At 42.4% G+C, this 25045-nt stretch overlaps 1 protein-coding gene across 2 annotated transcripts; it reads right to left on the bottom strand.

The window, feature by feature from the left end:
- Positions 1–1264: 1264 nt before the first annotated feature.
- LOC106565709 (tumor necrosis factor receptor superfamily member 1B) lies at positions 1265–24867 on the bottom strand. 2 transcript variants are annotated; one of them, XM_045691856.1, is made up of 9 exons: positions 24608–24867; positions 7570–7675; positions 7082–7207; positions 4048–4203; positions 3810–3921; positions 3493–3680; positions 2996–3070; positions 2833–2897; positions 1265–2622 (listed from the first exon to the last, which is right to left on the bottom strand). In XM_045691856.1, the coding sequence occupies exons 1-9, from the start codon at positions 24683–24685 to the stop codon at positions 2143–2145; spliced, it is 1386 nt and encodes a 461-aa protein (XP_045547812.1). In that variant the 5' UTR covers positions 24686–24867; the 3' UTR covers positions 1265–2142. The 2 variants fall into 2 exon arrangements, with proteins under 2 accessions (XP_045547812.1, XP_013988586.1); XM_014133111.2 differs by having other exon boundaries at positions 3810–3903; positions 24608–24815.
- Positions 24868–25045: the final 178 nt, after the last annotated feature.

The following is a 25045-nucleotide window of genomic DNA, read 5'->3' as shown; positions in this document are numbered from 1 at the left end:
TTGGATGGGGAGCATCACTTTACAGCTATTTTCAGGTCTCTCCAGAGATGTTCGATCGGGTTCAAGTCCGGGCTCTGGCTGGGCCACTCAAGGACATTGAGAGACTTGTCCCTAAGTCACTTCTGCGTTATCTTGGCTTTGTGCTTAGGGTCGTTGTCCTGTTGGAAGGTGAACCTTCGCCCCAGTCTGAGGTTCAGAGCACTCTGGAGCAGATTTTCATCAAGGATCTCTCTGTACTCTGCCTCGATCCTGACTAGTCTGAAAAACATCCCCACTGCATGATGTTGCCACCACCATGCTTCACTGTAGGCATTCAGGCCAAAGAGTTCAATCTTGGTTTCCTCAGACCAGAGAATCTTGTCAAAGACTCCAGTCACCCAAGTCGTAGAATGTTCTCTCTGCTACCGCACGGCAAGCAGTACCGGAGCGCCAAGTCTAGGTCCAAAAGGCTCCTTAACAGCTTCTACCCCCAAGCCATAAGACTGCTGAACAGTTAATCAAATGGCCACCTGGACTATTTGCATTGACCCCACCCTTTGTTTTTGCACTGCTGCTACTTGCTGTTTATTATCTATGCATAGTCACTTTACCCCTACCTACATGTACAAATTATCTCGACTAACCTGTAACCCTGCACATTGACTCAGTACCGGTACCCCCTCTACATAGCCTCATTATTGTTATTTTATTGTGGGACTTTTGTTTTTACTTTAGCTTATTTAGTAAATATTTTCTTAACCAACAATGCAGTTTTAAGAAAATTGAGTTTAGGGCTTAAGGAAGCATTTCACTGTAAGGTCTACACCTGTTGTATTAGGCAAATGTGACAAATAACATTTGATTTGACTACACAGGTGCACCTTGTGCTGGGGACAATAAAAGGTCACTCTAAAATGTGCAGTTTTGTCACACAACACAATGCCACAGATGTCTCAAGTTTTGAGGGAACGAGCAATTGGCATGCTGACTGCAGGAGTGTCCAACAGAACTGTTGCCAGAGAATGTAATGTTCATTTCTCTACCATAAGCCACCTCCAGTATCGTTTTAGAGAAGTTGTCAGTACGTCCAACCGGCCTCACAACCACACACCACGTGTAACCACGCCAGCTCAGGACCTCCACATCGGGCATCTTTACCTGCGGGATCATCTGAGACCAGCCACCCGGACAGCTGATGAAACTGAGGAGTATTTCTGTCTGTAATAAAGCCCTTTTGTATAACGACACAGGGCGAGACCCAGATGCAGACACAGGAGGCAGATGGTTTGAGTCTCTAATATTTATTAAAATACAAGGGGCGGGCAATAGGCAAGTCGAGGACAGGCAGAAGTTCATTAACCAGGTCAGAGTCCAAAAGGTACAGGGAGTCAGGCAGGCTCGAGGTCAGGGCAGGCTGAATGGTCAGGCAGGCGGGCTCAGTGTCAGGGAAGGCAGAACAGGTCGGAACCGGGAGGGCTAGAAAACAGAGACTAGGAAAAACAGGAGCACGGAAAAACATGCTGGTATGCTTGACAAGACGAACTGGCAACAGACAGAGAACACAGGTATAAATACACTGGGGATAATGGGGAAGATGGGCGACACCTGGAGGGGGGTTGAGACAAGCACAAAGACAGGTGAAACAGATCAGGGTGTGACATTTTGTGGGGGGAAACTCATTCTGATTGGCTGGGCCTGGCTCCCAAGTGGGTGGGCCTATGCCCTCCCATGCCCACCCATGGCTGTGCCCCTGCCAAGTCATGAAATCAATAGATTAAGCCCTAATTAATTTATTCCAACTGACTGATTTCCTTCTATAAAATGTAACTCAGTAAAATCTTTGAAATTGTTGCATGCTGCGTTTTATATTTTTTTCTATTGTATATTTACAACATTCACAGTAATTACATACATTATTCACATATCAATCATTCTTTGAACAGTCATTGACAATCTATTCAGGTGCTCAAGGCTTTCCAGCACAGCACGTTATGACAAGTCCATGCCTAAGACACATGAACAGTCATTCTGTGCAGTCTCTCTCCACCAATTCAGTCAGCAACAGTAGTAGCATTCATATAAAAATAGAGCCAACAACCAGCGTGAAAAAAACATAATTAAAACAAATCTATTGTCTGGTGCTGTCCTATTTGCTGCCAGTCCTCAAACATCATTTCCACTCTCCTGTATTGCTGTAAGTGCCTCTTTTCCGCCCTCTTGCTGTGGCATGTTCACATACACCTCCTCCTCCCTTGATAGAGGGAGCTCAGGGTCAGCCTGGGATGAGTCTATGTGGGTGCTGGTAGGTGTGGGGCATGACCCATTTCCTATGGCCACAGGGTAGTTAACAGTGATGTTGACATTAACTAGGGGACTAGATGGCAGGGGACTGGTAGGCTGGGGGCTGGTGGGTTGAGGGCTGGGCTGGGTGCTGGGCTGTGGAGGAGTGGACTGGAGGGGGCCTATTGACAGGCCCTCCAGGCTGTTGGAGCACCCTGACACCCAGGTCCTTCTTGTATCCTGCTGGTTCTCTGCCTGACTGGGATTGCTGCAGTTTCCCTTTCCCAGCAAACATTGCTGCTGTTCCTGATAGCTGGTAATGAATGAACTGTTCTGAAGAACCATTGGTCCGTCACTATCAAACTGAGAGAGAGAGAGAGAGAGAGAGAGAGAGAGAGAGAGAGAGAGAGAGAGAGAGAGAGAGAGAGAGAGAGAGAGAGAGAGAGAGAGAGAGAGAGAGAGAGAGAGAGAGAGAGAGAGATGTGATATGTTTAAGATTGAGTTGAAGCTGTTGAAATGTTCTTGTCTCCAACATATGCTTTACTTAGGTCAAATGGCAACAAAAAAACTAACTTTAATGGCCTCACAATTTCCATGATTATCTTCTGTAGAAGATACAAGCCTGGACCCTGTGAAGACTGTAAGAGAACATAGTAAACCTACACTAAAATGTCCTTACAGTCGGTCAATTATATTGTTATTACCCTAATCAAGTGCTTAATCTCTAATGCTTTACCTTTCTTGTAAATGATTGTGCCTATGATCAGCAGCAGGATAACACCTCCGATAACACCTCCGATAACACCTGAAACTAATAGACACAGGAGCAGAGGTACAACAAAGCGGTATCCGTACATAGGAGAGATGGAGGCAAAGAAATAAAAAAATCCTGTGTGGTTCAACAACTTCATATCTCTGACACATGGACTGCTGTACAGTTGTAGAATCTTAATTTGATCACTCTTTTTTTGCTGAGAATTCTCCTGCACAGCACGAAATGCAAACATGTAATGTATTCAAGGTTTAAGAAAACTTCTAAAGTTTGTCATTTCCACTTTAAAATGTCAGACTTGATTTTCCATAACAAAAAATGTATCAACCCCTACAAAATATTTCCATGAATTGTAATCCACATAATAATTCACATTTTCTCTTGCTGCAGGATTATTTTCTTGCTGTAGCAAACTTTCTCAATTTAAGATCCTACATCTGTATTTAGCTGCCTATATTTACCTATACGAAGGTCAAAGCCTGGTGATTTGCCCTCTGTATGCAGGCTCTGTAGACTTGGTGTGGTATGCCCTGTACCAGAGGTCGGAATTCTGGTCGGTGGGCTGGTTGGTGGTCTAACCTTAGGTCCACACACCGCATTTGATGTGGTGTTACCATAAGTCAGTACACTCCTTCTCTGCGACACACAGCTGAGGATACAGTGTCATTGTATGAACATAATAAAGTTTGTGTGTGTGTGTGTGTGTGTGTGTGTGTGTGTGTGTGTGTGTGTGTGTGTGTGTGTGTGTGTGTGTGTGTGTGTGTGTGTGTTCACTTACTCTGTGTGGTGCTGGCAGGTCTGGGTGTAGGAGTGCTGGTCAGAGAAGGTTCCATCAGGGCATGGTGCACAGTTCACATCTGAATCTGTTGTCCCTGAAACATTAACCAACACTAACACATTTACAGTGAAAAGTCATACTCAAACTTTCAACTTTCAGTATAATGTTTAATGAGGACAGAATCATGTTGAATTTGTGAGAAATACTGTCAGGCCGAACTCCTGTCTAGCTATAGTACCTTCTATGGCAACACCATGGCCAGGCTGGCAGTGTGTATAACTGACACACTCCTCACAGTTTGGGTGTTGTTCCATTATGCAGAACATCCCAGTCTGGCACATACACTGGGTTTTGGTGGTGCTGGAGCAATTCTGGGCATACTGCAGGCCTTTGTCTTCTCACATAAACAAATAAGATGCTCATTACAGATTAGATGTATCAACTCACACACACACACACACACACACACACACACACACACACACACACACACACACACATACATACAAACACACACACACACACACACACACACACACACACACACACACACACACACACACACACACACACACACACACACACACACACACACGCAAAGGAATAAATACAACAAATCTAAATCACTGCTACAGTGCCTTCAGAAAGTATACAGACATTTTTACAAATTAATAAAAAATAAACACCTCTTACATCTAGATGTTCCGCTAGCGGAACGCCTCACCAATATCAAATGGTAAAGCGTGGCGCGAATTACAAATACCTCAAAAATCCGAAAACTTCAATTTTTCAAACATATGACTATTTTACACCATTTTAAAGACAAGACTCTCCTTTATCTAACCACATTGTCCGATTTCAAAAAGGCTTTACAACGAAAGCAAAACATTAGATTATGTCAGGAGAGTACCCAGCCCGAAATAATCACACACCCATTTTTCAAGCTAGCATATAATGTCACAAAAACCAAAACCACAGCTAAATGCAGCACTAACCTTTGATGATCTTCATCAGATGACACTCCTAAGACATTATGTTATACAATACATGCATGTTTTGTTCAATCAAGTTCATATTTATATCAAAAACCAGCTTTTTACATTAGCATGTTTTGTTCTGGTGAATTCACTAAATTACTCACGATAAACGTTCACAAAAAACATAACAATTATTTTAAGAATTATAGATACAGAACTCCTTTATGCAATCGCGGTGTCCGATTTTAAAATCGCTTTTTGGTGAAAGCACATTTTGCAATATTCTGAGTAGATTCCGTCTAGCTATTTTGACACCCACCAAGTTTGGCACTCACCAAACTCAGATTTACTATAACAAAAATTGGATTACCTTCGCTGTTCTTCGTCAGAATGCACTCCCAGGACTTCTACTTCAACACCCAATGTTGTTTTGGTTCCAAATAATCCATAGTTATATCCAAATAGCTGCGTTTTGTTCTTGCGTTCAAGACACTATCCGAAGGGTGACACGCCGGCGCATATCGTGACAAAAAAATTCAAAATATTCCATTACCGTACTTCGAAGCATGTCAAACGCTGTTTGAAATCAATTTTTATGCGATTTTTTTCGCGTAAAATAGCGATAATATTCCAACCGGGAGACGTTGTATCCGTTCAATCACTGAAAGTAGAAAATGGAGTCTTCACATGCACGCGTGCGCCAGTGTCATTGTTCTCAGAACGACCACTTTCCAAAACCCCTACTGTTTTTCGCCCAGGGACTGCAGTTATCATTCCACGTTCTGGTGCCTTCTGAGAGCCTATGGGAGCCTTAGAAAATGGCACGTTACAGCAGAGATCCTGTATTTTCGATAAAGAGGCTACAGAAGGCCAAAAAATGGTCAGACAGGGCACTTCCCATATAGAATCTTCTCAGGTTTTGGCCTGCCATATGGGTTCTGTTATACTCACAGACACCATTCAAACAGTTTTAGAAACTTTAGGGTGTTTTCTATCCAAATCAAATAATTATATGCATATTCTAGTTTCTGGGCAGGAGTAATAACCAGATTAAATCGGGTACGTTTTTTATCCGGCCGTGAAAATACTGCCCCCTATCCTAAACAGGTTAAATGTTTTGAGTAAATAAGTATTCAACCCCTTTGTGCTTAACAAGTTATATAATACGTTGCATGGACTCCCTCTGTGTGCAATAATAGTGGTTAACATGATTTTTTTAATGACTACCCCATATCTGTACCCCACACATACAATTATTTGTAAGGTCCCTCAGTCAGGTAGTGAATTTTAAGAACAGATTCAACATCAAAGACCAGGGAGGTTTTCCAATGCCCAGCAAAGAAGGGCACCTATTGATAGATGGATTAAAAAAAAAGCAGACACTGAATATCCCTTTGAGCATGGTGAAGTACGATGTTCGGCTGCATTAACAACACTGTTCGCTTGAGAAGGGTTCAGTAGGAAACCAGAAATCTAGTCGTGCTGAGAGCTTTTGTGAAAGCTGTCACTTCCGCAGGTAAGATAGGCGAAAATGACCAGTTGGTGGGCCAGTGACTCCATTTATGTAGGCAAGGGACTCACTTCATTCGCCACTCAACCTGTCTGTCTCCAACAGATGATGTGATTGGTTACTTCAAATGTTCTCAAGTGGTTTAGTTACAGTTTTGACTTAAATCAGCTTGAAAATCAATGGCAAGACTTGAAAATGGCCGTCCAGCAATGATTAACAACCAACTTGTTGAAAATGGCCGTCCAGCAATGATTAACAACCAACTTGAAAGAGCTTGAAGAGTTGTAAAAATAATAATGGACTAATATTGTACAAACCAGGTGTGCAGAACTCTTAGCAACTTCCCACTGGTACACACTGGTTGAATCAACGTTGTTTCCACGTAATTTCTATGGAATTAATTTGACCCAACGTGGAAAAGACATTGAATTGACGTCTGTGCCCAGTGGGTTACCCAAAAAGAGTCACAGCTGTAATCGCTCCCAAATGTGATTCTAACATGTATTGACACGTTGAATAGTTATCTAATCAAGATATATTAGTGAATCAAATGCTTTATTTTTTAAATAATGAAAAAATCTGTCTCCAGACAGAAACAACATAACACATTCTGAAGTCATATGGGGCAGTCTTACAGGCATGGAAACAACATTGGCTATGGATACGGTGGGAACATGTGTGTCTGAGCAAGTACGACGTCATTAATGTTTGAGAAATGTATGAATACTTTCTGAAGGCACTGTATATAACATGACCAATCATTTACTGCAATATAATCCACCCACCTTCTGAACACTTGGGACATCTGAAGCATTTTGGGAAGTAATTGAAGTTCCCACTGTATTGGCCTCTGGGACATGGTTCACACACTGTGTCTGAGGTAGTGCTGCATTCATTCTTCTGGCGTGTCCCTGTCATGACATTTAAGCAATAAGGCATGAGGGGGGTGTGGTATATGGCCAATATACCACCGCTAAGGGCTATTCTTAGGCATGACGCAACATGCAACCCCCGAGGTGCCTTATTGCTATTATAAACTGGTTACCAACGTAATTAGAGCAGTAAAAATAAACGTTTTGTCATACACATGGCAAACTGTCTGATATACCACGGATGTCAGCCAATCAGCATTCAGGGCTCAAACCACACAGTTTATAATAATGCATAACTTACAGTAATCATCTCAGTACATGTACATCTTTCTATCCCTGAAATCCTGACTTTCATATTATGTACGGAAACAGTTTAATTAATGTTGACGATCATCCCTTACCAGGAGCACACTTGCTGCAGCACAGGTTTCTAGGTGTGTTATAGTATTCAGCTATTTTGTTGCGACAGGCATCAGCAGAGTCTGGCGTGTATGGCAGAGTGTACACCTGTAGGGAAAAAGAGACCATGAAGTGCACCTGATCAGAAGGAGGAATGATGAGTAACATGTCCACCAATATTTTCCTTTTTCTTCTATTTAAACTCCTAGTACAACCCAAAGGTTGTATATTGTGTCCGAATAAAGACTGATTATATTCTATCTGTTGGAGACTAGGGAATATACACTGAAACATTAGTGGTATAGTCATTATTTGCCAGTAGACACAGGGCATGTAAAACACACAATGTACTGACAGTAAAACACATTTTAAAAACCTGTGGTAGGAGGAGTGGTAGGTGGTAGGAGGAGACAGGAGAGAGAGAGAGAGAGACTTTTGATAAGCTGCCAGGACTGGCTACGTGTTCTGACTGAACAATACAGCTATACCACTGCCAAGGCCTCACACTATCATCCTCCCTCGCAGCCTTTAGGACAGAATGCCTTTAACAGCCATTTCCTTTTCACGTATGGCAGCCACCCAAAACAAACACATAACAAATCAGGAAAAGTGAATCTGGAGTTTTCTTGACTGGAGGAAACCCTCAATCTTTTTCTCTGGCACTCCCCTAGGACTAGTGTCATTGAGGAAAGTGGTGACTACAGAGGCGTACACAGGGTGGGGAGCAGTTACACGAGGGAAGAGAAATAAAAGATTGTGGTCCCCACAGCTCTGCCACATTCATATAAATAACCTTGAACCGATGACAGTGCTTCATGCTTTGATGCCCTTCAGGACAGACAATATGTGTAGAATATTATGTACATCATGCGCTGGGAGTTCGACCCTAGTCCCTGTGTCTTTGGTTCAAATGACGATGCAAGCCGATCATTCACTGTGAACACTTTAATTCCAATAGTAGCCAGAAGAATGATGGGAATAGTTCTAAACATGTTGTCACGCCCTGTTCTTTCACCTGCTCCTGTGATTGTCTCCAACCCCTCCAGGTGTGGCTTATTTTCCCCAGTGTATTTATCCCTGTGTTTCCTGTCTCTCTGTGCCAGTTCGTCTTGTATGTTTAGTCAAGTCGGTGTGTTTTTCCCGTACTCCTTTTGCTATTCTCCTTTTTCTAGTCCTCCCGGTTTTGACCCTTGCCTGTTTCTGGACTCTGTACCCGCCTGCCCGACCATTCTGCCTGCCTTGACCACGAGCCTGTCTGCCACTCTGTACCTCTTGGACTCTGATCTGGTTTTGACCTTTTTCCCTGTCCACGACCATTCTCTTGCCTACCCCTTTGGATTAATAAACATTGTAAGACTCCAACCATCTGCCTCCTGTGTCTGCATCTGGGTCTCGCCTTGTGCCTTGATACATGGAGTTATAAAGATGTGGTTTTAACAAGAGAGAAACAATTAAAAAAAGATACAATTAGTCATGTATAAGGAATCATCAACAACACAGTAATGGCAATTTGTTGGATATATGCACAGTGGCGTGTATTCATGGATGCCAAGGGAAGCCAGGCTTCCCCCAAAAAATTTGCCAAATTATCTTTCGTCTCTCTATTTCATAATTTTCCTTCAATTCGCAAGAGGCTGAATGTATCTCTCACAGGAGAAAGCATCCAACCGAGTGAAACTGCGCCCGTCTGTCTCTCTATGTGTAAGCCATCTGATGATGTCTGGTCCAAATGAGTATGACATTGTTGCCGCCCGTAGCATTGATTGCAAGGGAAGCCAGCGAGCATTTGGCCTCCCTTGATAGAAAAAGTATAAAAAATTAGCCAATCAGCGTTGAGCTAAACTGAGTTGAGCTCAATTCTGAATGGTCCTGGCACACTCAAAAAAAGTGTCAAGGGAAGCCAGCTTGGATTTTGGCATCACTCTAATCAAATCGCATTGAGCGAATTGTTGCATCTCGTTGCGTTGTTGTCCTCCGGTGGCTAGCTAGCTAAAATTGGCACTTTCCGAAATTAGCCATGGATAGGGAATTGGACTTGTGGTTGTATTTAATTCTCCGTACTGGCCAATGATTATAATGGCGATTCTGATCCAACCATTAATTCATACATTGTTGTCCCCCTGGCCTGAGAGGATGGAAGTTCAATATGTAGCTAGATGTAGAAGGCTAATGTTAACTAGCTAACATTGCCCATGAATGGAAGTTAGGCTAGCGAGCAAGCATTTTAGCCAGGTAGCCTAGGACAACAAAAAATAAAAAGTGGACTCTATGACAGAGTGATAGACCGTTTCGTCAACATGAAAGAGAGGAGGATGGCATTGGCGTTTCTCTACCAGTAGGCTGAATCAACATGTTTTTCTACTTGCGTGAACCAGCATGCACACACACACACACACACACACACACACACACACACACGCACACAGAAACCAGAACCATGGACAGCCACATCATATTTAGCTTACGTTGATTGGTGCTGGAATAGTGGAGGCAGCGCTTTGTGGACTTCACTGGACAGAGGTTGATATCCAGTTGTATGATAAAACAAAGGTTGAATTTATTCTGCCACTGTGTCTTCTTATTGTCTCAGCCTTAAGGCCTATATATCACGGTCGCAAAGCAAATTAATTAACAGGTTAACCTCTTACATCTAGACGTTCCGCTAGCGGAATACCTGCTCCAATATCCAATGATAGGCGTGGCGCGAATTACAAATTCCTCAAAAATACAAAAACTTCAATTTTTCAAACATATGACTATTTCACAGCATTTTAAAGACAAGACTCTCCTTTATCTAACCACACTGTCCGATTTCAAAAAGGCTTTACAGCGAAAGCAAAACATTAGATTATGTCAGCAAGCCAGAAATAATCAGACACCCATTTTTCAAGCTAGCATATAATGTCACAAAAACCCAGAAGACAGCTAAATGCAGCACTAACCTTTGATGATCTTCATCAGATGACACACCTAGGACATTATGTTATACAATACATGCATGTTTTGTTCAATCAAGTTCATATTTATATCAAAAAACAGCTTTTTACATTAGCATGTGCCGTTCAGAACTAGCATACCCCCCGCAAACTTCCAGGGAATTTGCTAACAATTTACTAAATTACTCACGATAAACGTTCACAAAAAGCATAACAATTATTTTAAGAATTATAGATACAGAACTCCTCTATGAACTCGATATGTCCGATTTTAAAATAGCTTTTTGGTGAAAGCACATTTTGCAATATTCTAAGTACATAGCCCAGCCATCACGGGCTAGCTATTTAGACACCCGGCAAGTTTAGCACTCACCAATATCAGATTTACTATTATAAAAGTTTGATTACCTTTTGTTGTCTTCGTCAGAATGCACTCCCAGGACTGCTACTTCAATAACAAATGTTGGTTTGGTCCAAAATAATCCATCGTTATATCCGAATAGCGGCGTTTTGTTCGTGCGTCCCAGACACTATCCGAAATGGTAAATCAGGGTCGTGCGCATGGCGCAATTCGTGACAAAAATCTAAATATTCCATTACCGTACTTCGAAGCATGTCAACCGCTGTTTAAAATCAATTTTTATGCCATTTTTCTCATAAAAAAGCGATAATATTCCGACCGGGAATGTCCATTTAGCTAAACAGAGGAAAGAAAACAAAGCTTTCGGTCGACGCGGGCACGAGCCTGAGTCTCACAGTACTGTAACCAGCCACTGGCCCAGAAATTAGAATATGCATATTATTAGTAGATTTGGATAGAAAACACTCTGAAGTTTCTAAAACGGTTTGAATGGTGTCTGTGAGTATAACAGAACTCATATGGCAGGCAAAAACCTGAGAAAAATCCAAGCAGGAAGTGGAAAGAATTGTAGTTCTTCTTTTGATTCTCTATCGAAGCTACAGTGTCTGGGGTGACGTTGCACTTCCTAAGGCTTCCATTGGTTGTCTAAAGCCTTCAGAAAGTGGTTTGAGCATTCTCCTGTCACTGGGCAGAGTATAGGAGCTCAGTTACTGAGTGGTCTGCCTGGCAACAAAGGGATTGAATATGCGGGGTCACGCGAGCACGCCGTTCCTTCTTTTTCTTCTTGAATGAATATGCTATTGTCCGGTTGGAATATTATCGCAATTTTACATAAAAAATACCATAAAGATTGATTTTAAACAGCGTTTGACATGCTTCTAAGTATGGTAATGGAATATTTTGACTTTTCGTCTCTCGTTCCGCGCTCAAGCGTTATGCCTTTGGATAAGTGATCTGTACGCACGAACAAAACAGAGGTATTTGCACATAAATATGGATTATTTCGAACAAAAACAACATTTCTTGTGGAAGTAGCAGTCCTGGGAGTGCATTCTGACGAAGATCAGCAAAGGTAAGAGAATATTTCTAATACTAATTCTGAGTTTAGGTTGCCCCGAACTTGGCGGGTGTCTGAATAGCTCACCGTGATGGCTGAGCTATGTACTCAGAATATTGAAAAATGTGCTTTCTCCGTAAAGCTATTTTAAAATCTGACACAGCGGTTGCATCCAGGGATAGTCTATCTATAATTCTTAAAATAATTGTTATATATTTTGTCAATGTTTATGATGAGTATTTTTGTAAATTGATGTGCACATTCACTGGATGTTTTGGTGGGAATACATTTTCTGAACATCACGCGCCAATGTAAAATGCTGTTTTTGGATATTAATATGAACTTTATCGAACAAAACATACAGGTATTGTGTAACATAATGTCCTAGGAGTGTCATCTGATGAAGATTGTCAAAGGTTAGTGCTTCATTTAGCTGTGTTTTGGGTTTTGTCCTTGCTTGGAAAATGGCTGTGATTATTTTTGTCTATGTACTCTCCTAACATAATCTAATGTTTTGCTTTTGCTGTAAAGCCTTTTTGAAATCGGACAATGTGGTTACATCAAGGAGAAGTGTATCTTTAAAATGGTGTAAAATAGTTGTATGTTTGAGAATTTGCCGCCCTGATATTTCACTGGCTGTGTCCCGCAGGTCTAGCGTCCCTCCTAGCCCATAGAAGTTAAAGAAACAATTGTAATTGTAGAGTTTAAAAAAGCAAGTGTGTCAAGCGCCAGCATATCTTTGCCTTCTTGGGTACAGTATCCCAAAGGTCTAGAGTCAGGCTAAGGGAGAGTGGGAATCATGTTAAACTTCAGTTTTTGCCATATATGACTATGCATAGCTTAAAATAAGCATTACTAATACTTGTCATATTTTGTGTTTCTTTTTCTTTTCAAGTCTTTTGCTATCACTCTCTTAAGAACCCAAAGGAGGAGGAGAAAGTGAAAAGCTCCAGCTGAAATGGCATTATCAGTTGTACAACAGGAGGGGTAATGGTAGATAGAGTATGCATAGTGTGATTATAAATTTGAGGCCAGGGCTTTATGCCATGGAAGCAGATTACATAGTCAGTGGCCATAAGTCTCTGAGGTGTAAACATACAAATCAACTGAGAATATGAATCATGTATTCATTTCAAAGTTTATATAATGTTGAACAGTATGGAGTTACTATTCAAAAAGGAGGGACTGTTGGATTCTAGCTTGAAATATACTCATTCATGTTACCATACTAGAACTTATTGATTACCTTACATGTATAAAGAATATATATGTTGGGGTCAATGAAGGGTGGATAGGAACTTGGTGTATGGAAAGTTACTGAGTGAGACAAGGGGAAATGCAGAAAGTTCATATTCTGTTCCATGTTTCTAAGGAGGGAGGTGAAGGGTAATAGTTAGTCTCTGATAAGGCAGGCCAGCTGTGGGACTAAGGAGGAGCGAGGACTTCGGCTTGAGGTCAAGTCAACAGATGACGTGAAAAGAAACCCTTGGGAGGGGGGCCAGAGGGGCCACCACAACGACCCTCTTACTACAGTCCTATCTCACACACATACACTTCCACACCCACAAAGGTTCAAGCATCAGGCAGGGCCATGACTACACCAGTGAGAGGAACCAATTAAGTTCCTGCCTGTCTAGATTCCTGTCTAGATGTGTAAGGAGTAGGAGGTTATAAATATATGTGATTGTGTAATCATGCTGTCTTTGCAGCTGTATGACCCAGTGGGTGAATAAACTTGGTTTGAGCTTTTTCTAGTGATCTGTTTGAGTTTTTACACATTTTAAAGAAGACACTGGGATTGCAATATTTTTCCTAGAGTAGACTTTGGCACTAATTACAGGCAACTTTGTGAGATTATAAATAATGTTACAATCAAAATGTTTAGGGTTATGTATGTTATAGCAGAGGTAACATGAGGTAACGTGTAAAGTTACCACTCAAATCTGAAAACAGTTTTTCCCAAATTCCACCAAAATGTCTCCTGCCCCACTGGAGGAGACAATACAGTAGACCACATGTATACAAACATTCCGGAGGCTTACAAAACCATTCCCCTCCCCCACCTGGGACAGTCTGATCACCTTTCACTCTTCCTACTCCCCAAGTATTTACCCCTCATTAAACACCATCAGTGAGGACAGTGAAAGTGTGGCCAGAGGGGTCAGACTCATTACTACAGCACCAGTTTCAACACACAGACTGGAGATTGTTTGCCACTCAGGCCACCCTTGACTCCCATACGGACATTGACACATATGCTTCTTCCATTCTGGATTACATCAACATCTGCATCAACAATGTCACCACCCATAAACTAATAAAGACCTTCCCCAACCAGAAGCCTTGGATGAAGAAAAAGGTCCGACTACTGCTAAAGGCACACAACGCTGCTTTCAGATGCGGAGGCCTACAGATCATCCAGGGCCAACCTGAAAAAGGGCATCAAGATGGCTAAACATGACCACAAACTGCAGATTGAGGAGCACTTCAACAACAACTCTGACCCTCGACGCATGTGGCAGGACATCCAAGCCATCACAGACTACTGGCCAAAACACCCTACCCCACAGCCAGCGACATCTCCATCGCCAACGAATTAAACAGGTTCTATGCTCACTTCGACAGGGACAACAAAGATCCAGCCATCAAAGCTGAGCTCCTCCAAGACGACCCCCCCCCCCCCAGACTATCGATCGCAGATGTGTTTTCTGCACTGAGCAGGGTGAACGCATGCAAGGCTGCTGGTCCTGATGGCGTCCCCAGTCGTGTGCTCAGAGCATGTGATGGGCAGCTGGCCGAGGTCTTCACTGACATTTTCAACCTGTCACTGGCCCAGGCGGTTGTCCCCACGTGCTTTAAGACCGCAACCATTGTGCCAGTGCCGAAGTAGTCGACAGCATCAAGCCTGAATGACCTGTTGCACTCACCCCCACGATCATGAAGTGCTTCGAAAGACTGGTTTTGGCCTACCTTAAGTCCTGCCTCCCTCCAACACTGGATCCCCACCAGTTTGCCTACCGACCGAACAGGTCTACAAAGGATGCCATCTCCACAGCATTACACTCTGCCCTGACCCACCTGGACAGAACCAACACCTATGTGAGAATGCTGTTCATAGACTTTAGCTCAGCATTCAATACGGTCATTCCCTCTAGGCAGGTCACCAAACTCCATGACCTAGGGATCAGACCCTCTCTCTGTAACTGGACTTAGGACTTCCTGACCAACAGACCCCAGTCTGTCAGGTTAGACAACTTCACCTCCTCAACCCTGAACCTGAACACCAGTGTGCCACAGAGCTGCGTGCTGAGCCCCCTCCTGTACTCCCTCTTCACCTACGACTGCGTTCCTGTACACGGTTCCATCACCATCGTCATGTTCGCAAACGACTCCACGGTGGTAGGCCTGATCAGTGACAATGACAAGTCAGCCTATAGGGAGGAGGTCAAGCACCTGCCTGCATGGTGCGTGACAACAACATGGTCTTCAATGCAAAGAAAACTAAGGAGCTCATTGTGGATTACAGGAAATCTAAAAGCTGCAGCCACACCCCAGTTCTCATTGATGGCACTGAGCTGAGGTGGAGCGTAAGCCCAGCTTCAAATTCCTGGGTGTCTATATCTCTGAGGACCTCTCCTGGACCCTTAACACCTCAACCCTGGCCCAAAAGGCGCAGCAGCGCCTGTACTTTTTGAGGAGGCTGAAGAATATGGCCTGACTGTCTCCCAAGGTCCTGGTGAACTTTTACGACAGCATGGTTGAGAGCATTCTGACTAACTGCGCCACAGTGTGGTTTGGCGGATGCTCCGTGGCCGACCGGAAGGCCCTGCGTTGGGTGGTGAAAATTTGTGGCAGGTGTGCCCTCTAGCAAACTCTATGGTAAAGTATAAAACTAGGCAAGTTTGCAGGTGCTTCCCTGGGATTTGGGTCATTCACAAACTCAGACAGTTAAGAGCACACCAAACGCTCAGATTAAACTCTCCAAAACAATCCAAAGTGTGTGTGTCAATGAAAATGTGAGTACACAATGTTATCACATTGAAGAAGGAAACTCAATAAGAACATTTGTTTTATGTAGCATTTTGGCCGCTAATGCTAATAGTCCAAGTAAAACAGCCATTTTGATTAATTGATCAATTTTCTTGATGCTACATGTAGTTGTTAATTGACACGTCATTGTTTGCAACTTTCGTGCACATGTTATGTTATGCAAAGGAAGGCCTGCTTTTAGTTTATACTGCTGGCTGGTTAGCCTACTAGTTGAGTTTGATCTACTGTTTGATGTATACCCCACATGCTATATGGTACACTAAATAGCCACTGCCAGTTTAGCTTGCTCTAGCTTTGGCCTAAGTCTTAAAAACACTAAGCGGGATTCTTCTTCTCCCTACAGTTTTCAGCTGTCAGCTTCGTCCACGACTGGCTCATGTGAACTACAATGCTGACACTGTTTTACAATTTTCAAACCTCAATCATTGTTTGCAATATGGCTTTTGAAACATATGGCCCTTATCTTTCATCAGCGAGAAAGAATCCTTCAAATAAAAATGCTTACTGTAGCAATTTTACATAGATCCATACAGCTATGGGTGCCTCCATCTGCCAAAAATACACTTCTGCTACACATCCCGAGAACAAACAGGTGTTCGGAGTGCGCTAGATAGCTAATTAGCACAGGTGGTCACCTCTGTCTTCTGTCTGTTTTCCGTAAACAAGCACTATAACATGCAGATATAGCTGTGTGGAAAACTAACTCTACAAATGGTCTGTATCAATTTAACCTTAAATGTTTTTATTATTTCTCGCTGAAAGAAGGTCTTTATGCTTCCAAAACCGAACTGCAAGAAACCAACCATCTGGCTCTCAACAAAACTAACCGTACAGAAGTTATCTTCGTCCAATGATTTATGTGTAAAGTAATGGAATTGAGAGTTATGATTAGGGCTGGGTGATGTATAAAATGAATTCAAATGTATGTTTTTGCACGTTATTTCAAATGCCTGTATCGCAAGAATCAAGGTTTTGTTGTTTTTCATTTTTATGAGCGTTTATGACCTATTAGACCCTGGTTCGACCCCGGCTGTATCACAACGGGCCGTGATCGGGAGTCCCATAGGGCGGCGCACAATTGGCCCAGCGTCGTCCGGGTTAGGGGAGGGTTTGGCCGGGGTAGGGCGTCATTGTAAAATAGGAATTTGTTCTTAACTGACTTGCCTAGTTAAATAAAAATGTCAGATTGTTCTCTTGTTATATTTTTGGTCTTGTCGCTTTCGATCCTTCCGTCCTGTCTGCACCCCCCATTTACACCAGAGATCTGTAAATAATGACTAGATGCCCTAAAAATGGGAGTTGTTGTCCCGAACACTGGAAGGCAGGCGACAAGTTTAGGTCCCAAATAAGCCCCTAGAAATGCATTGGGCTTATTAATGCCAGAGTGAAACCTTTCGCTTCGCCTCTTTCTCTATGGTTTACACACACACACACCAAGCCTCTCACAAAGTTGAGAGATCACTTCTTCCCCTCTGACAAGCGGTTTCAACTCGTTATTCGCATTTGAGGTTTGGTCCAAGTCCAACATAATCGCTCATATGTACATCAAAACACATTGAGACATTATTTTACAGAAATGCAACTTTAACGATACTGACATTGGGGTACCGCAAGCAGCATTTTAGCCAAAGATTGTTATATTAGCTGTCTAGTCTGTATTTCTTATATATAAAATGTGCAATAAGCATAAAACACAATTATATAAGGAATGGGCAACTCGTTCTCATTCTGAGAAACAAGGTAGGTCACTTGATTTCAACATCTGAACAAAGTGGACAGGCTAATATGCTTTTCAAACACTTGGAGACAGACATGGGTGTGTTCATAACAATTTAACTGTGTTAAGCCTTGTTAGCTAGCAAATAGATCCAAGTTGGCTAAACTTGAAATATAAAGATTAGTTAGCTAATCACTAGCACGTGGGCTTGAGATTGTTCATTTTCTATAGCCTAATGCCTGCTACAATAAGTTAGTCATTATTAGTGAATGTGCATTATGCATGGTTCTAAACTCAGCAAAAAAAGAAACGTCCTCTCACTGTCAACTGCGTTTGTCAGCAACCTTAACGTGTGTAAATATTTGTATGAACATAACCAGATTAAACAACTGAGACAAACTGAACAAGTTCCACAGACATGTGACTAACAGAAATGGAATAATGTGTCCCTGAACAAAGGGGGTTCAAAATAAAAAAAAGTAAGAGTCAGTATCTGGTGTGGCCACCAGCTGCATTAAGTACTGCAGTGCATCTCCTCCTCATGGACTGCACCAGATGTGCCAGTTCTTGCTGTGAGATGTTACCCCACTCTTCCACCAAGGCACCTGCAAGTTCCTGGACCTTTCTAGGGGGAATGGCCCTAGCCCTGACCCTCGAATCCAACAGGTCCCAGACGTGTTCAATGGGATGGAGATCTGGGCTCTTCGCTGGCCATGGCAGAACACTGACATTCCTGTCTTGCAGGAAATCACGCACAGAATGAGCAGTATGGCTGGTGGCATTGTCATGCTAGAGGGTGTCAGGATGAGTCTGCAGGAAGGGTACCACATGAGGGAGGAGGATGTCTTCCCTGTAACGCACAGCGTTGAGATTGCCTGCAATGACAACAAGCTCAGTCCGATGATGCTGTGACACACCGCCCCAGACCATGACGGACCCTCCACCTCCAAATCGATCTTGCTCCAGAGTACAGGCCTCAGTGTAACACTCATTCCTTCACGATAAACACGAATCCGACCATCCCCCCTTGTGAGACAAAACCGCGACTCGTCAGTGAAGAGCACTTTTTGCCAGTCCTGTCTGGTCCAGCGACGGTGGGTTTGTGCCCATAGGCGACGTTGTTGCCGGTGATGTCTGGTGAGGACCTGCCTTACAACAGGCCTACAAGCCCTCAGTCCAGCCTCTCTCAGCCAATTGCGGACAGTCTGAGCACTGATGGAGGGATTGTGCGTTCCTGGTGTAACTCAGGCAGTTGTTTTTGCCATCCTGTACCTGTCCCGCAGGTGTGATGTTCGAATGTACCGATCCTGTGCAGGTGTTGTTACACACGATCAGCTGTCCATCCTGTCTTCTTGTAGTGCTGTTTTAGGCATCTCACAGTACGGACATTGCAATTTATTGCCCTGGCCACATCTGCAGTCCTCATGCCTCCTTGCAGCAGGCCTAAGGCACGTTCACGCAGATGAGCAGGGACCCTGGGCATCTTCCTTTTGGTGTTTTTCCAGAGTCAGTAGAAAGACCTCTTTAGTGTCCTAAGTTTTCATAACTGTGACCTTAATTGCCTACCGTCTGTAAGCTGTTAGTGTCTTAACGACCGTTCCACAGGTGCATGTTCATTGAATGTGGTTCATTGAACAAGCATGGGAAACAGTGTTTAAACCCTTTACAATGATGATCTGTGAAGTTATTTGTATTTTTACGAATTATTTCTGAAAGACAGGGTCCTAGTTCAACTTGCAAAGTGCATTTTCAAAAGCCAGATCAGGATGATTGCAAAAAGCTATTTAGAAAAAAATCATTAAATTATTAGTGGGTCTTATGGTTGTGGAAGGCTTCTATTTAGCCTGTCACAAGCCCTGAATTCCTTCGATTATTGCTGAATGTTTGAAATGCAGTGTATTTTACCTTTAAATTGTACAACGCTTATTTAGAGAAAATATTCAATTTGAAATGTATATGTGAATTGCCCATATGTTTTCTTTTTTTAGATTGTTAGGCCATATTGCCCAGCCCATGTCATGATCAAGGGCTAGCTTTGGGCTACCACACATGTTATTGCATCCCACTTTTGCCATTCATATTGTGCTCTTGCTATGTTGTTGCTATGTTTGTATAGCTTAATCATGAATATGTTTTTTGCAAATTGCTATTGATATGTTTAATAATGCTATTCATAGCGCAATGTTTTACAATTATAGCATTTGATAACCTAATTATGCATTCATGTACTAACATTATTGCTTGTTATTATTTGCTTCCGACTTCAACTGTAGTTCTGTTTCTTTATGTCTAATGCTTAACTCTGTGTTGGACCACTCCTGCACTTCCATATGGTTTCGACCTTTATTCTGTTTACATATGTCTAATGTTTAACCTTATACTGCTTCTTCTTCCTACTTCCAAAGGAAATAGTATGGGCACTGGAAAATTACTAGGCGACCGGAGACTCTCCAACATGGGTACTGGAAAATTACCAAAGAGATGGATTTTTCACCCTCACATACAATGACATTCTAGACGATTCTCTGCTTCCAACTTTGTGGCAACAGTTTGGGGAAGCCTCTTTTCTGTTTTAGTATGACACTGCCCCTGTGCACAAAGTGAGGTCCATACAGAAATGGTTTTTCGAGACCGGTGTGGGAGAACTTGACTGGCCTGCATAGAGCCCTGACCTCAATCCCCATCGAAAACATTTGGGATTAATTGGAACACAGACTGCGAGCCAGGCCTCATCACCCAACATCAGTGCCTGACCTCACTAATGCTCTTGTGGCTGAATGGAAGCAAGTCCCCACAGCAATGTTCCAACATCTATTAGAAAGCCTTCCCAGAAAAGCAGAGGCTGTTATAGCAGCAAAGGGGGGACCAACTCCATTTTAATGCCCATGATTTTGGCATGAGATGTTCTAGGAGCAGGTGTCCACATACTTTTGGTCATGTACTGTGCCTTATCAATATACAAATGTGAAAGACTGTTCAAGTTTTGTAATTTAATAATAAAATAAAGCACTGAAGCTTCAATCATTTATTGAAAATAATTCTGTACAAAATTATTATTCTGGACAACACTCATGTTTGTTTGAGCATAATATTGTACATTTGACCGTCTGTAATTACTGACGAGTTTATAAACACCATGTATAGGGGCGGCAGGTAGCATAGTGGTTAGTGTTGGACTAGTAACCAAAAGGTTGGAAGATCAAATCCCTGAGCTGACAAGTTAAAAATGTCGTTCTGCCCCTGAACAAGGCAGTTAACCCACTGTTCCTAGGCCGTCATTGAAAATAAGAATTTGTTCTTAACTGACTTGCCTAGTTAAAGGTAATAAAATAAGAGCAGGGAAAATTCTACAATAAGAGGGACTCCCATTTACAGTATTTGAAAACTCCAGAAGAAGAAGGGATTTAATTCTGCAATAGACAGGATTCAAAACATCATAGTGTTTAGGAGCTTTAGAGAGAATAAGCAGCAAGAGGAGGGGATATAATTCTGGACTTGAAACACCATAAATGTTTTCAACCTTTTCTGGTTTAGTGCTCCCAGTCTCTGGCAAAGTGTTGCACAACTCTTATGTGGTGTTACATCACATGGCATGTTTCAGAACCCCTCTGGATGAATGTTTCAATAAACCTTAAATATGTCCCAATACCTTCACAAGCATGTGTTTCAATACTCCAGCAAAGTTAAAGTTTTGTCTCCTTTTTAAGGTGGTGGCAGCTCAGTTGCCACTTTTTTAGTGTTACAAAGCACTTCATTTTAACAGTGTAGTTGCTCATTCAACATAGGTTTATTTGCTGCTACTTCACTCAATCCCATTTTAAAAATCACACCTTCCAAACAGAAATATTGATGCCCAGACATATCCCATAGTGAGACATCGCACTGATATTCTCATAGAACCAGGGTTACATAAGTAACCTTATGTTTTGTTTGAATAACAGAAGTACACAGTGAAATATATATTGAGTTTTGCAAAAACAGCAGTATTTCTTCTGATGGTAAAATTGGTAACCGAGCGTGTCTAACGGTCAGTGTGACGTCATCAGAGTGCGCAGCTGAACACTTACGCTGGAAAACACTTGGTTTGTTCATTTTGATTAAAACGAAACCGTTATTAATTAAATATGAATACCTAACGTGTTTTTGCGTGGATTCCGCGAATGCTAGCTGGCTGTACTACAGACACCTGTCGTTGTCGTGGGAAAGACTCATTGTTATATTTTCGTTAAACAACTGGTTACAGTAAATAGCCAACCTGGATACTAAGAATGAATTGTGGTTTATTTGGTAGCATTTCGTAGTGTTACTCATTTTACTAATTGCATTACTACTGTACAAGGTTAGATGTGCGTTATTTGATAGATTCCCCGCTCCCCCTACCTCGAGGGCTTCCAGTGGGGAGACCTGAGGTCAACCTACCCCCACCCCCCTCCCCATCTCGTACTTCTGAGTGGGAGACCTTCCCAGGCAGTAGTCTGGCTAGCTCAGAAGCTAGAATCAGGGCGCCCACTCCGACAAGGTTAAATGACCCACAGTCCCATACGGTTGTTATGGGTGTAAGATGGCACAGTGATACCATCTGTTGGTAAATGTTAATTACTGCAACTCCAGTGTTTTCACCGGTGTACTTGAGATACCCGGATGTATTTCAATGTACTGAACAAGTCTGGTTACTCGCATCAATGCCTCTGTGACATGATATCATTGTCGTGAAGTGCAAATGAGCAATAGAAAACCGATCGCGCAAATGACATCATTCTGAATTTTTGCCCCCTTGGGCGGCTGCCCATGTCGCCTATACCTAAATCCGCCACTGATCCACAACTAGATAATTAAACAAATTAACTATTGACCATCTGGGGCTAAATTGTAGGTCTACTCCTGGTGTGGTATTTGGATTTATTTCATTCCTTTCTGAACAGACAGCAGTAATTCTATAACTTTGGCAAATGTATTTCAATGTATATTGGCTGCTGCAGCACCTCCAGAACCCCTTCGTTCTGCTATGATTCTATAAGGAAATACATTATTTAGTGCAACGCTGGAGAGATGAGAGTTACAGGCTCATGCCTATCAGTAGAGAGTGGGAGAGAGATCATAGAAAGTGAATCTCATTCTAGTTCTCTGCGAGATACAAGTGCGCTTCTCTTATCACAGCAATGGCCACGCGATGGTCTATATAGGCTACAATGTTGCGCAAATCTTAAACCCAGGCTCTCACAACAAGAATCAATTATCTGTTTTCACATGACGTTTTTTTAGAGGGCAGCCAGGAGAATTAGAGGAGTCAAATTGAATTAGCCTAACTCTGATTGCTTTTATTATAATTTCTACATTGCAAACAGTGAAAAGTATTTGTAATGCCAGGAGAGATACCGGATCCTGGTAAATGGGTTCAGGAACGAAACCAAAACTGAGAGGTACCGGATCCTGTTCAGTAACAGACTGTTAGTTACATGACCTACAAGTATATGTTTCCGACATTTTCAGACCACTAAACAACTATTGACTGAGGGCTCCGGAGTGGCACAGCTGTCTAAGGCACTGCATCTCAGTGCTAGAGGCGTCACTACAGACCCTGGTTTGATTCCAGGCTGTATCACAACAAAGTCCCATAGGGCGGCGCACAATTGGCCCAGCTTGGTCTGGGTTAGGCCAGGTAGGCCGTCATTGTAATTAAGAATTTGTTCTTAACTGACTTGCCTCGTTAAATATAAAATGAAATAAAAAAACAATTAAAGAAGTCGCAAAGAAAACAGGAGCTGCCTCCACCATTTCAACGTTATCAAATCACCTCTTCTTATTCTAATATAGTGACAACTGAAAGATACCAAAAACGATTTACTCCAGTAAGCTAAATATGATGTGGCTGTCCATGGTTTTGAGTTGTGTGTGTATGTTGTGCAAGTAGAAAACATGTTGACTCAGCCAACTTGTTGAGAAACGCCAATGCCATCCTCCTCTCTTTCATGTTGATCAAACATCTATCACTCTGTCATACTTTCATTTTTTGTTGTCCTAGGCTACCTGGCTAAAATGTTTGCTTGCTAGCCTAACTTCCAATCAAAGGCAACATTCGCTTGTTAACATTAGCCTTCTACATCCTCATCCTCTCCTTCTACATCCTCTCCTGAACTTCCATCCTCAGACCAGGGGCACAATGTATGAATTAATGGTTGGATCAGAATCGCAATTATAATCATTGGCCAGTACGGAGAATTAAGTTAAACCACAAGTCCAAATCCCTATCTCCATCCGTGGCTAATTTAGGAAAGGGCCAATTGTAGCTAGCTAGCTGGCTATCCACTGGAGGACAACAACAACAACAATGACGAGATGCAACAATGAACGTTTTTCTGTCAGTGATGTATGCTCTCAATGGGATATGATAGGAGTGATGGCAAAATCCAAACTGGTTTCCCTTGACACCTTTTTTTGGTGTGCCAGGACCAGTCACAGTTGAGCTCAGTTTAGCTTAACGCTGATTGGTTAATTTAGTATAATTTTATTATCAAGGGAGGCGAAATGCTCGCTGGCTTCCCTTGTCTACAATGCTATGGCGGAAACAATGTTTGGACCAGACAGCATCAGATAGATGGCCTACACAAGGGCGCTGTTTCGTTCGCTCTGATGCTTCCTCATGTGAGACACATTCAGCCTCTTGCGAAATTAAAGAACATTATGAAACAGAGACACGAAAGATACATTATTTCATATTTTGTTTGGTCAATTTATTTGAATACACGCCTCTGTTAAGCACTGGACCTACCCGCATTTGTCCTATAGAGACTGTCGTTTGCATTTTCCGTTTGTAGTAGTTTTTTTGTGGGGTTTTGCATTACCCCGCCCCCTCCCCGTTACACAGTAATCTCGCTTCTTTTGGTCGCTCAACTCTCCTTAAAGTCCGCAGGACACTTACCGTGTTTTCAACAGGCTGAACCGTGATCGCGAGAAGAATCCTTACTGTAAAAATGCCACTTACAGTGTTTAGTATCATGATTGATTCAATTATTATTGCCCCTTTAAGATCTTGAGGAAATAGTCCATATAATAGTGAAACCGCGTAGATTGCCTAGCCTACAGAAGAATGCTCGAATTACCGCCCGACGGGAAGATAAATGAGCGTTTCCTTGAAATGCTGAGTGTTTGAGGAAACAGAGGGCGTCTTTCTACTTTCAGCAGTTACCCATTTAGTAACGGAATTACGACATCTAAACACTTAATAATTCAGAAACAAAATCTCTAACTTATTGGTAGGTCTACCATCAAATCCAAAAACAAATCGATTTATTAGTCAGATGCTTCGTAAACCACAGGTGTAGATTAACAGTGAAATGCTTACTAATCGGTCTTTTTC

The sequence above is a fragment of the Salmo salar genome, chromosome ssa12 (assembly GCF_905237065.1).
Source record: "Salmo salar chromosome ssa12, Ssal_v3.1, whole genome shotgun sequence".
Classification (NCBI taxonomy): Eukaryota; Metazoa; Chordata; class Actinopteri; order Salmoniformes; family Salmonidae; genus Salmo; species Salmo salar.
Note: the sequence above shows the minus strand (reverse complement) of the source record. Positions and strands in the feature narration are given on the sequence as shown.